Source organism: Thamnophis sirtalis, unplaced genomic scaffold (genome assembly GCF_051295495.1).
Source record: "Thamnophis sirtalis isolate CommonGarterSnake01/CBP01778 unplaced genomic scaffold, rThaSir2_p1.2 scaffold_2, whole genome shotgun sequence".
Taxonomy (NCBI): Eukaryota; Metazoa; Chordata; class Lepidosauria; order Squamata; family Natricidae; genus Thamnophis; species Thamnophis sirtalis.
The window spans coordinates 46,652,254-46,666,308 of record NW_028261382.1 but is presented as its reverse complement, the minus strand read 5'-3'; the positions used below and the strand labels follow the sequence as shown (position 1 = coordinate 46,666,308).

Below are 14,055 nucleotides of genomic sequence, written 5' to 3'. Positions count from 1 at the left end.
AAGAGGAGCGAAAGGGGAGTGGGCTTTTGCAGGAAACAATTCGTTCGTTCGGTCGTTCGATTCCTTTCAGGAGTGTGAAGATCTGTCCGTGAATCTCAGAGACTCTGTGCCCAGAGTCTTTCCTTGCACAGCACCTCATTTGGGAAAATATTGACATGGCAGCTTTCCAAGTTAGATGAGGTCTGTGGTCATAAATACGCCTTTGAAAGACTGTTTGCCAGGCCTTGGCTGAATGCGAATGAGAGGAATTCCCATCCGTTTAATAAAAGGGGTTTTCTCGGGACCAAGAATCTGCTTTGTACTTTTTGAGGAAGCCTAGCTCAGAACAAAAACATGCTTTCGAGCCCAGGAATACCGCGAGGCCGAAGAGAGAAGACAGACAGAGGCGAAAGGGCCCACAGAGACTCTCGGCTAAGATGGACGACGGACGAGTTGCGACTAAAACGACGGAGTTCCTTACGGGTCGGGAGGGGGTGGGGTTTGGTCGCTGTGGCTCTGCAAGAATTCCGTCCTCTCTTCGGCCAAGAGGTGAGGTGCCCCATCCTGCAGGGACAAGGAATGCAGGAGCTGGAAGGTGGCCGGTTTGAAGACCACTTCGCTGGCTGGCCGGGTTAGTTCGGTGTCGCCGACTGGGGGTTCGCTCCTCCTCTTCTCCTGCAGGGATTTCTGGTACAGCTCGGAAAAACTCCTGTCCGAAGGAAAGCGAAAAGAATTGAGGGCGCAAGATCATGCATGAGACGGAGGGTGATAATTTAAATAAATAAATAAGTATGTATGTATGTATGTATGTATGTATTTAGTGTCACAACCCCTGGTATGCCCAAATATGGGAGGAAGTCTACTGCAGTAGACTTCCTCCCATATTTGGGTATACCAGGGGTTGTGACACTAAATACATACCTATTTCCCTGGCTCAGCTGATAAGGAGGAGAACCTTGTGGCTTAGCGGTTAACACATCTGCCTAAGATGTAATACAGCACAGGTACTAATCCCAGTAAGGGTATGGCTAGCTGATGAGAGCTAAATAGCTTGAAATAGATCTATACTAGTCTCCCTTTATTTATTTATCAGCACAAATACAACACAAATGTAACAAAGGCAACAGTAAAAATATTGGGTTTCTGTTTGGATGGTCTCTTGTGACGAGCCGATAGACAGAGAATGGAAGCAGTGAACTTCCTCCCATATTTGGGCATACCAGGGGTTGTGACACTAAATACATACCTATTTCCCTGGCTCAGCTGATAAGGAGGAGAACCTTGTGGCTTAGCGGTTAACACATCTGCCTAAAATGTAATACAGCACAGGTTCTAATCCCAGTAAGGGTATGGCTAGATGATGAGAGCTAAATAGCTTGAAATAGATCTATACTAGTCTCCCTTTATTTATTTATCAGCACAAATACAACACAAATGTAACAAAGGCAACAGTAAAAATATTGGGTTTCTGTCTGGATGGTCTCTTGTGACGAGCCGATAGACAGAGAATGGAAGCAGTAGATTTCCTCCCAGAACCCCGGAGCAGGAGGAACACAGGAGAAGCGCCCTGGACACTCCGTGCATATGATTTGTCACGGATCTGCTTACCTTCTCGGTCTTCCGTTTTCATCCGGGGGAACGACGGTGATGGTGACTTTTTTCGCCGTCCGCAGGAGTTCGGTGGTCTGCGGGGGTGTCAGGCCAGGCAAGGGTCTTTCGCACACGCGGACCAGGCGGGCCCCTGGCTGGAGCCCGGCTTTTTCCGCAAAGGTGAAGCGTTCCACTTCGGTGACAAACCCTTCGTGGTCCATTTGGAAACCCAGCTGGCCGACGCCATTCCGTAAGAGAGTCAGTTCTCGAGTCTCACAGCCGCGGGTCACCAACTAGCAGAGGAAGAGAGGGAGGGGGGTTAGATTGGGGTAGAATGACTGAAATATCATCATCAACTTTTAACGATCCCAGAATCCCTTGCAGGGAACTGAATGGAACTAGCAGAGTGTTTTAATGGCCAGATGCCTTTCCTGTCGCCAATGCGGAGTTATGTTCAGCAGATATATTCTCCATGTGGCCAGAGAGAGAAATATCTGCCTCGGTATTCAGGGCTGTTGTGACTTCCAACAGTCATTAAAAAAGATCATAAGTCGAACACTACCTGTAGATCTTCTTTTAACAACCCCATAATCCCTTGTGGGGTGGAGTCTGGGCAACTGAGTGTTTACTGGCTGGATGCCCTTCCTTGTTGCCAGTACGGAGTTTTGTTCAGCCAATATATTCGCATTGTGCCCAGAGAGAGAGAAATATCTGCCTCTACCTAGGATTGAACTCACAGCCTCCTGATTGTGAGGCCCCATAATCCCGTGTGGGGTGGAGTCTGGGCAACTGAATGGAGCTGAGTGTTTACTGGCCAGATGCCGTCCCTGTCTCCAGTGCGGAGTTCTATTCAGCAGATATATTCTCATTGTGCCCAGAGAGAGAGAAATATCTTCCTCTACCTAGGATTGAACTCACAGCCTCCTGATTGTGAGGCGAGAGCTCCGCCTCTAGGCCACCGCATCACTCCTGCTGATACCGAAATATAATTTTATCATATTTTATTTATCTATATATTAAATTATTGTATTTTATTCCAATTTCATTTTAAACCGTGTAGTATTCCAATGTCATTTTAAATTGTATTTTATCCGATTCCATTTTAAATTGTATTTTATCCGATTCCATTTCAAGTTGTTTTTAATCCGATTTTAGTAATAATTTGTGTCTGGAACTCGGCACTTTGATATATTGTCCAAGGGCTAATCAATAAAGTGAAGTGAAGGGAGGGGAGGGGAAGGAAAGACAAGCGATTTTCTGGGTTGGCGCAAAACCTTTTGGCGAAAGGCTCGATAAGTTTTGAGGTAGTTGGCCACAGCCGTGAATGAGTTAGACGAGGAAGTGGGAGGCTCTGAGTTCTAGTCCTGCCTTAGGCAAAGAAGCCCCTGAGGTGACTTTAGGCCAGGGACATCACTCAAGGCCCGTGGGCCAGGTCTGGAAACAGCGACGGACCGGCCCGCCGTGCCTCTGCAGTGAAAACGGAGCTCGGGAGGGCTACGCGCAGCCTGCCCACGCTCCGTTTTCAGCCGCGACAGCCTCCTGCAGCTTTTTGCCAGCAAAAACGGAGCTCAGGAGGGCCGCACGCAGCCTGCCCGCACTCCGTTTTCAGCCGCGACAGCCTCCTGCAGCTCTCTGCCTGCAAAAACAGAGCTCAGGAGGGCCGCACGCAGCCTGCTCGCGCTCCGTTTTCAGCCGCGACAGCCTCCTGCAACTCTCTGCCAGCGGAAACAGAGCTCGGGAAGGCCACGCGCAGCCTGCCCGCGCTCCATTTTAGGCCGCGACAGCCTCCTGCAATTCTCTGGCAGAGGGTTGCAGGAGGCCATCACAGCCGAAAACGGGAGCCTCGATGAGTGACGTGGAGCTGGCCACGCCTCCTGGCTATGTCTCCCAGTTCAAACACAACCCTGATGTGGTCATCAATGAAATTGACTTTACCACCACCCCCACCACCCCGATTTAGGCCAAGAGCTTCTCAATCAGAGCAACTTTATCTTAGGTGGACTTCAACTCCCAGAATTCCCCAGCCAGCAAGAGAGTTGAAATCCACATATTGTAAAACCTTCTATGACTCTGGGAGTTGCAGTCCGGAGATCTTCAAGTGGCCAAGATTGAGAAATATTACAGCGAAGTCGTGGGTCTTATGTATGGCATCCTAAAATAAAAGCTTTCTAGGTCATAACACAGGTAGTCCTCCACTTACGACCACAATCGAACCCCAAGCTTACATCGCTAAGCGAGACAGCTATTAAGTGAATGTTGCCGCCTTTTACCACCTTATTTGCCGCAGCTGTTCAGTGAATCCCTGCAGTCGTTAAGTTAGTCACACGGCTGTTAAGTGAAACTGGCTTCCCCACTGATTGGAAGATTGCCAAAAAAAAGGGGGGGGGGGAAGTGACTTCAGGACACAGCAACCGTCATAAATACGAGTCAGCTGCCAAGCATCTGAATTTTTATTCAGATTATAAGTGAGAAAACCCATCCCGCGTCCCCTTTTTTCCCAATGCGGTTGTAACTTTCGAATGGTCACTACATGAAGTGTTGTAAGTCGAGGACTACCTGTACACACCAGATCGCCTCTGAGCATGTGGAGAGTGCAATGGAAGAACTGTAAGACCACACAGATCTAAAACTCCACAAGGAACAACATTTTCCCTTCACAAAAAAAATCCCAGAAAAACGCAAATTTGCCAAAAAAAAGAGAGAAAAGCATACTTGTAGCCGGTGGACGATATCGCGAATGTCAGAAGCCTGGCCCTCGTCCACACGCATGCAAATATAATCCCCCGTTTCGTAATAAAGGTCCAAGGTACAATTCTCCGAAAAAGTCCATGCCAGGATATCCCGGCACGAGCAGTTAAAAACCACTCTCTTCTCGCGGGCATCAATGAGGACTAGAAACTCAGAGGAGATGCCCAGCAGGCACCGGAGATCCGACGTCCTGCTGTTGGGTTCTTTGCTCCCGTCCCGGGCCCAGACGCCCCACACCAAAGCGCCGGCGCTGTGGGCCTCGGCTCCCTTAGGAACTTTAGACTTCTCCCGTTTTTTGGCGGCCGGCAAAGTGATCAGAGGCCGGCGGGAAGTCGAGGCCTCCAACGTGCTGGTGGTGACGTGGTTGAGCGCCAGGTCGCGGAGGTACTCCTGGCGCGTCCGGGTGGCCATGGCGTGGAACTTGCCCGATCGCTCGGCGGAGTTTTCAGCGTTGATCACTTTGGCGAGCAGGAGGTCCCGGAAAGCCGGACCCTTCAGGAAACAGTTCTCGGCGGGAATGAAAGGCCCGAAGTGCGGGATGTCCTCGGTGCAGCTGACGGCCACGCTGGACGGAGAGAAGGAAAATGATTATTGACGGACTCTCCGGGGAATCCTATTCTATTCAGAATTCTTCTATTCTGCTCCTATTCTGCTCCTATTCTATTCTATTCTGAATTCTCCTATTCTATTCTGTTCTATTCTATTCTTTTCTATGCTATTCTATTCAGAATTCTTCTATTCTATTGTATTCATTCTGAATTCTCCTATTCTATTCTGTTCTATTCTTTTCTATGCTATTCTTTTTTATGCTATGCTATTCTGAATTCTTCTATTCTATTCTGTTCTACTCTATTCTTTTCTATGCTATGCTATTCAGAATTTTTCTATTCTATTGTATTCTGAATTCTTCTATTCTATTCTTTCCTATTCTGAATTCTCCTATTCTATTCTATTCTTTTCTATGCTATGCTATGCTATTCTATAGATGCTATAGCATCTATAGATGCTATCTATAGATGCTATAGCAGCCAAGGTGGCGCAGTGGTTAAATGCAGCACTGCAGGCTACTGCTAGATCAGCAGTTCAGCGGTTCAAATCTCACCGGCTCAGGGTTGACTCAGCCTTCCATCCTTCCGAGGTGGGTAAAATGAGGACCCAGATTGTTGGGGGCAATATGCTGACTCTCTGTAAACCGCTTAGAGAGGGCTGAAAGCCCTATGAAGCGGTATATAAGTCTACTGCTAAGTCTACTGCTATATTCAGAATTTTTCTATTCTATTGTATTCTGAATTCTTCTATTCTATTGTATTCCGAATTCTTGTATTCTATTCTTTCCTATTCTGAATTCTCCTATTCTATTTTTTCTGTTCTGTTCTATTCTATGCTATTCAGAATTCTTCTATTCTGTTCTATTCTATTCTTTTCTATGCTATTCTATTCAGAATTCTTCTATATGCTATTCTGAATTCTTCTATTCTATTGTATTCTTTTCTTCTATGCTATTCTGAATTCTCCTATTCTGTTCTATTCTATTCTTTTCTATGCTATTCTATTCAGAATTCTTCTATTCTATTCTGAATTCCCCTATTCTATTCTGTTCTACTCTTTTCTATGCTATGCTATTCAGAATTCTTTTATACTATTGTATTCAGAATTCTTCTATTCTATTCTATTCTATTCTGAATTCTCCTATTCTATTCTGTTCTATTCTTTTCTATGCTATGCTATTCTATTCAGAATTCTTCTAGTGTATGCTGAATTCTTCTATTCTATTCTATTCAACTTTTCTATTCTATCCTATTCTGAATTATTTTATTTTTTCTTTTCTATGCTATTCTATTCCAAATTATTCTATTCTATTCTATTCTATTCTATTCTATTCTATTCTATTCTAAAGATCTCTTTAAATGATCACATTTGCAGCTAGGCCACAGGCCATCTGTCAAACATTTCGTGAAAATAATTTTACAGGCAGTTCTTGACTTACAACAGTTTGTTTAGTGACCATTCAAAGCTACAACGGCACTGGAAAAGGACCGGTTTTCACAATTTACGACCACTGCACCATCCCCCCCTGGTCATGTGATCAAAATTTGGACACCTGGCAACTGATTCACATTTACGACCGTTGCAATCCCGTGGTCCCCTTTTGTGACCTTCTGACCAGCCAAGTCAAAATTCACTTAACAACCGTGTTGCTAACTTAACAACTGCAGTGATTCACTTAACAACAGGGGCAAGAAAGGTCATAAAAGGGGACAAAACCCACTTCTGACAAATGTTTTGCTTAGCAACAGCAATGCTGGGCTCCACTGTGGTCGTAAGTCGAGGACTACCTGTATTATACAGTCTCTTTCCTTTTTTTTAATTTAAACCTTTAAATTTGTGTGTGTGTGTGTGTGTGTGTGTGCTAACAAAAGAATTGTCTAGTGGAATTTCATGGCTGTTCCTGCAGCGCCCCCTAGTGGGCACTGCAGGAACAGAGATTCTGCAAAAGCTCCAAATTAAAACAACAAGAACCAAGATACAGGTAGCTCTCCACTTATGACCATAACTGAGCCCCAAATTCCTGTTCTTAAGTGAGACATTTCACAAACATTTGTCTGAAATGGTATAGACTAGTCTCCTCTTCCAGCCGGGGGTGGAACTAGATGACCTCCAAGGCCCCTTCCAACTTATTATTCCACTTTCTATGTGCTAAAACCTTTCTTGCAAACTGTTAAGTGGATTGCTGCAGTTGTTTAGTTAGTAACCCCGTTGTTAAGCGAGTCTGGCTTCCCCATTGTCAGAAGGTCGTAAAAGGGGATCACACAACCCCCCCGGGACATTGCAACTGTCTTAAGTACATGCCAGTTGCCAATTGTTCGATCACATGGACCATGGGAATTCTGCAATGGTCGTATGTGTGAAAAACGGCCACTTTTTTCAGTGCTGTTGTTACTTGACTTGTGGAGATTCTCGGGGGTTTATTCAAGAGCTGAAGAAGCTTCTTGGCTGAAAAGCGAAACGTCTTCAAAGAAAAACAAGGAAGCCAAGTTGCCTCTTGTAATTTTGAACAGTCACTAAATCATCCTCATGTTTTAATGACCCCCATAATCACTTCCTGGGTGGAGCCTGGCCAACTGAATGGGAGCTAGCAGAAAGCTTTCCTGGCCAGATGCCTTTCATGTTTGCCATAGCGGAGTTTTGTCCCAACAGATCTATTCTCATCATGCCCAGAGATAGAAATATCTGCCTCTTCCTGGAATCGAAACTTCTGATTTGTGAGGCAGGAGTGAGGCACCTCTGGGCCACCGCATTTGAGCAGTCGCTAAATGAAACGTCGTAACTCAACAGCCACCCGTACGAGACACCTGCGTTCTGCACATCAATGGCATCTTACATGAATGCAACCTCTTTTATGGTGTACAAAGAAAAAAAGTTGGAAATGAGATTACTATCATATTCACAGCGGATTCCTTGAGCACAATTTTTTTTTTTTGTAAAATGGGATTTCATTGCACAGTTTTGATCGGTGAGATTTTCCACCAGAAAGCGGCTGTAAATAGCAATAGCAGTTAGACTTATATACCGCTTCAGAGGGCTTTCAGCCCTCTCTAAGCGGTTTACAGAGTCAGCATATCGCCCCCAACGACAATCCGGGTCCTCATTTCACCTACCTCGGAAGGATGGAAGGCTGAGTCAACCTTGAGCCGGTGAGATTTGAACCGCTGAACTGCAGATATCAGTCAGCTGAAGTGGCCTGCAGTACTGCATTCTAACCACTGCGCCACCTCGGCTCTTAGATGATAGATAGATAGATAGATAGATAGATAGATAGATAGATAGATAGATAGATAGATAGATAGATAGATAGATAGATAGATAGATAGATAGATGAGATAGGAGAGAGAGACGGGGGAGAGAGGTAGAAAACGGACAGACAGAAATAGATTGATAGAAAAATATATAGATAGATAATAGATATAGATAGATAATAGATAAAGATAGATGGTGGATAGAGAGATGATGGTTAGAGATGATAGATATAGAGAGATGAGATAGGAGAGATACATAGGAAAGATAGGTAGAAGACATAGATAGATAGATAGATAGATAGATAGATAGATAGATAGATAGATAGATAGATAGATAGATGATATAGAGAGATGAGATAGGAGAGATACATAGGAAAGATAGGTAGAAGACATAGATAGATAGATAGATAGATAGATAGATAGATAGATAGATAGATAGATAGATGATATAGAGAGATGAGATAGGAGAGATACATAGGAAAGATAGGTAGAAGACATAGATAGATAGATAGATAGATAGATAGATAGATAGATAGATAGATAGATGATATAGAGAGATGAGATAGGAGAGATACATAGGAAAGATAGGTAGAAGACATAGATAGATAGATAGATAGATAGATAGATAGATAGATAGATAGATAGATAGATGATATAGAGAGATGAGATAGGAGAGATACATAGGAAAGATAGGTAGAAGACATAGATAGATAGATAGATAGATGGATGGATGGATGATATAGAGAAATGAGATAGGAGCGATAGATAGGAGAGATAGGTAGAAGACATAGCTAGATAAATAGATTGAGGAATTCTAAACAACTGGTGACATCTGCATTTGATCCTCCAGATTCAGGGGCAGTCTATCGGTAATTACCAAAGAACAGAAGAAACGCTTCCTGTCTTTTCCCGCTTGGGGAAAACGGGATAGTTACTTTTTGATGGCAATTGGGACCAGAATTTTTCATCGCTAAGAGATGCAGTCATAAAGCACAACGGCACTGCTTAAAAAGACAGCAATCCCAGCAGTTCTGGGCGGTGGCGCAGTGGTTAGGGTGCAGTACTGCAGGCCACTTCAACTGAATGTTATCTGCAGTTCGGCGGTTCAAATCTCACTGGCTCAAGGTTGACTCAGCCTTCCATCCTTCCGAGGTGGGTGAAATGAGGACCCAGACTGTGGGGGCGATATGCTGACTCTGTAAACCGCTTAGAGAGGGCTGAAAGCCCTATGAAGCGCTATATAAGTCTAACTGCTATTGCTATTGCTAGTTCTGGTTACCATCCTTAACTGAATCCCTATTGCCACAGGGCGAGGAAATTTTCTCACAACCGTGTCCTAGAATCATAGTGATTAGTGATTTAGTGATTTATTGACATTTGTAGGCCGCCCATTTCCCTGAGGGGACTCAGGGCGGCTCACATAAATCAGGGAAGGGGGAAATGCAGACAATAACAAAGACACATATAATAAAAACAGTAACCAACATGCATTCATCATTCGGGAGGGGCAACTATCTTCATCCCCAGGCCTGACGGGCTAGCCAGTTCTTCAAGGCTGTGCGGAAGGCCTGGACGGTGGTGAGGGTGCGAATCTCCACGGGGAGTTCGTTCCAAAGGGTCGGGGCGACTACTGAAAAGGCCCTCCTCCTTGTGGTTGCCAGCCGACACTGGCTGGCCGATGGAATACGGAGGAGGCCCAATCTGTGTGATCTTATTGGTCGCAGGGAGGTAATTGGCAGAAGGCGGTCTCTCAAGTATCCAGAAGTGATATAGTGATATAGTGGCGGAATAACAGAATTGGAAGGGGTCTTCTAGTCCAGGGGTCTCCAACCTTGGCAACTTTTAAAGACTTGTGGACTCCCAGGAATTCTGGGAGTTGAAGTCCACAAAGTTGCCAAGGTTGGAGACCCCTGTTCTATACTCCAACTCCCTGCTCAAGCCGGAGACCCTGTACCATTTCAGACAGGTCCAATCTCTTCACAAAATGCTCCAGAGTGATGGAGCATTCACAACTTCCGGTGGCAAGCCGTTCCACTGGTTAATTGTTCTCGCTGTCAGAAAAGTCCTCCTTAGTTCTAAGTTGCTTCTCTACTTGATTAGTTTCCACCCATTGCTTCTTGTTCTACCCTCGGGTGCTTTGGAGAATAGCTTGACACCCAAATCTTCTTTGGGGCAGCCCCTGAGATATTGGAAGACTGCTATCCTGTCTCCCCTGGTCCTTCTCCCTGAACTCGCACTTTAACAATTTTGCGCTACTTTTATTCTTCTTATTTCCTTCTTTTTTCTCTCCCTTTTTCTTCTATCTTTAGTATGTTGAGTATATGGGATTGTATGTAAGTGTGTGAGTGACCCACTTTTATTGTTATTACTGTTGCATTTGTGTATTTTAATAATTACGTGGGGACTGGTTGTGTGAGTGTTTGAGTATGCTTGGCTCGGAGGACCTGCTAGGGAAGGCGGGGGGTACCGGGGTGATTGGGGGGACTACGGCCACGGGAGTGGGTCGGAGCATTGCGGTCGTGACAGGGAGAGGCAGATACGGCGGGGACCTTAGGGCTAGCCATTACCGGGGAAGGAGGGTTCGCTACATTACAGAGATCCCTCCTTCCGGCCCTTTGAGTCCCACTCCAAGACCAGATGGCGCGAGTACCCAGGACCCTGGTCTCAGGCTGCTGTTGCTAAATGCCAGGTCTGTTATTCACAAGGCTCCCCTCGTCCGGGACTTAATTGTTGACGAGAGGGCAGACCTGGCATGTATTACTGAAACCTGGCTGGGCACAGAAGGAGGAGTCCCCCTTGTAGAGATGTGCCCAGAGGGATTTCAGGTGCTTCATCAGCCGAGAGCCCAGGGAAGGGGTGGCGGTGTGGCTATTGTAATCCGGGAGTCTCTGTTACCTCGTAGGGTCCCTGCTCCGGAGCTTGTCGGGTGTGAGTCCCTGCTGATAAAGTTGGACCTCAAGGGTCAAGTGGGTTTGCTGCTAACGTACCTGCCTCCCAACTGCGTTGCAGCATCCCTCCCCTCGCTCCTCGAGTCAGTAGCCGAGCTGGCAGTTGAGTTCCCCAGGCTTATAGTTCTGGGGGACTTCAATTTGCCATCGCTCGGTGAACGCTCTGATGGGGCGCAGGAGTTCATGGCTTCCATGACAGCCATGGGCTTGACCCAGGTAATTCGGGGCCCAACCCATGCAGCGGGTCACATGCTCGACCTCGTATTCCTCTCGGAGCAGTGGATGTGTGATCTTGGTCTGAGGGGTAATGAGATCATACCCCTGTCGTGGTCAGACCATTGCCTACTGAGGCTTGACTTCCGGAGGCCAAACCCCCACCGTAGGGAGGAGGAACCGACCAGGTGGTTCCGCCCCAGGCGACTTATGGACCCATTGAGGTTCCAGACGGAGCTTGGGGTCATTCCTGATACTCTCGCCCACAGTTCGGCGGAGACTCTGGTTGCCGCCTGGCACTCGGCGGCGTCGGAGTCTCTTGATCGGATTGCGCCACTACGGCCCCTCCGGGTCAGTGGATCCCGGAGGCCCCCTTGGTTTACCGAGGAGCTCCGGGAGAAGAAACGCCGGAGGAGATGCCTAGAGCACCAGTGGAGGTCCGATAAGTCCGAGGCGAACCGAGCACTTCTAACCACCTGCACCAAGGACTACGTTCGAGCATTAAGAACTGCCAAAAGATCATACATTTCTGCCTTGGTTGCGTCCGCCGAGTCACGCCCAGCCGCCCTGTTTAGGATAACCCGCTCCCTCCTTAACAGGAGGGATGCGGGAGACCCCTTGCAGGGTAGGGCTGAGGACTATGCTCAATTCTTGGCGGACAAAATAGCTCGGTTTCGGTCGGACTTGGACTCCACCGCAGTAGATCCAGCCGAGACACAGGAGGACCGCTTGGCAAATCATCTCTGGGTTGAGTTCCAGGATGTTGCCTCTGGGGATGTGGACAAGGCCATTCGAGCTGTAAGTGCCTCCACCTGTATTCTGGACCCGTGTCCCTCCTGGCTGGTTGCCAACAGCAGGGAGGTGACACATGGCTGGATCCAGGCGGTCGTGACCGCCTCCCTTCGGGAGGGGCACTTCCCCGCCGTACTTAAAACGGCGGTGGTGAGACCCCTCCTGAAGAAACCATCCTTGGATCCAGCCATTTTAAACAACTTTCGTCCTGTCTCCAACCTCCCCTTTATCGGGAAGGTTGTTGAGAAGGTGGTGGCCTTCCAGCTTCAACGGGCCTTGGAGGAAGCTAGTTATCTTGACCCCTTCCAGTCCGGCTTCAGACCTGGTTACAGCACAGAAACCGCTTTGGTCGCATTGACCGATGATCTCTGGAGGGCCAGAGATGGAGGCTATGCATCCATCCTGGTTCTCCTTGACCTCTCAGCGGCTTTCGATACCATCGACCATGGTATCCTTCTGCGACGACTGCGGGAGGTGGGAGTGGGAGGCACTGTTTTACGGTGGTTCTCCTCCTACCTCTCGGACAGGTCGCAGTCGGTGTTGGTCGGGGGGCAGAGATCGTCCCTGAGGCCCCTAACATGTGGGGTGCCACAGGGTTCGGTCTTATCCCCCCTACTATTTAACATTTACATGAAACCGCTGGGCGAGATCATTCGGAGGCACGGGATAAAATACCACCAATATGCGGACGATACGCAACTGTATCTGTCCGCCCCGTGCCAACTCAATGAAGCGGTGGACGTGATGAACCAGGGTCTAGAGGCCGTTAGGAACTGGATGAGCGCTAACAAACTGGTACTCAACCCGGACAAGACCGAGTGGCTGTTGTGCTTCCCTCCCAATAATTTGGCGAATGTACCAACACTTAGGCTGGGGGGTCAAATTTTACACCCCTCAGATAGGGTCCGCAACTTAGGAGTCCTCCTGGACCCACAGCTGACTTTTGACCACCAACTGTCAGCTGTGACCAGGGGGGCATTTGCCCAGGTTCGCCTGGTCCGCCAGTTGCGGCCCTACCTAGACCGGGAGGCTCTCACAACAGTCACTCGAGCCCTTGTGATCTCTAGGCTGGAATACTGCAATGGGCTCTACATGGGGTTGCCCTTGAAGTGCATCCGGCGACTACAGTTAGTCCAGAATGCAGCCGCGCGAGTGATAGTGGGCGCACCGCGGTTCGCCCACGTTACACCTGTCCTCCGCGAGCTGCACTGGCTACCTGTTGGTCTCCGGGTGCGCTTCAGGGTACTGATGACCACCTTTAAAGCACTCCATGGTAGTGGATCTGGGTACTTGAGAGACCGCCTCCTGCCGATTACCTCCCTTCGTCCAATTCGATCGCACAGACTGGGCCTCCTCCGAATCCCATCTGCCAGTCAATGCCGACTGGCGACTACACGGAGGAGAGCCTTTTCTGTTGCAGCTCCGACCCTGTGGAACGATCTCCCCGCTGAGATCCGTACCCTCACCACCGTCCAGACCTTCCGCGCAGCCCTCAAGATCTGGCTCTCCCAGCAGGCCTGGGGATAGGTTCCTAATTCACCCGCCCGAGTGTTTGATTGTTGAACGAAAGTTGCGTTTTACTATTTTTTTCTTTGTTCACATTTTGTTTTGTTTTTGATGTTGCACTTCCCTCCCTTGTGATTGTGAGCCGCCCTGAGTCCCCTCAGGGAAAAGGGCGGCCTATAAATTTTAATAAATTCAAATTCAAATTCAAAATTCTTTTCATCAAACTAGACCTACCCAGTTCCTGCAACCGTTCTTCATATGTTTTAGCCTCCAGTCCCCTAATCCTCTTTGTTGCTCTTCTCTGCACTCTTTCTAGAGTCTCAACATCTTTTCTACATCGTGGCAACCAAAACTGCATGTGATATTCCAAGTGTGGCCTTATGAAGGCCTTATAAAGTGGTATTAACCCTTCACGTGATCTTGATTCTATCCCTCTGTTTATGCAGCCTCGGTCTGCGTTGTCTTTTTTGGCAGAAGGGACC

The 14,055-nt window shown here is 47.5% G+C and overlaps 1 protein-coding gene across 1 annotated transcript in view; it reads right to left on the bottom strand.

The window, feature by feature from the left end:
- Nucleotides 1-14,055, bottom strand: part of SIPA1 (signal-induced proliferation-associated 1) — a 67,395-nt gene that overhangs the window by 22,005 nt on the left and 31,335 nt on the right. Inside the window, exons 8-10 of the mRNA XM_087705320.1 lie at nt 4,282-4,882; nt 1,588-1,862; nt 461-688 (exon numbers count right to left, since the gene is read on the bottom strand). Coding sequence (XP_087561446.1) covers nt 461-688; nt 1,588-1,862; nt 4,282-4,882 — 1,104 coding nt within the window. The remainder of the gene's footprint in view (nt 1-460; nt 689-1,587; nt 1,863-4,281; nt 4,883-14,055) is intronic.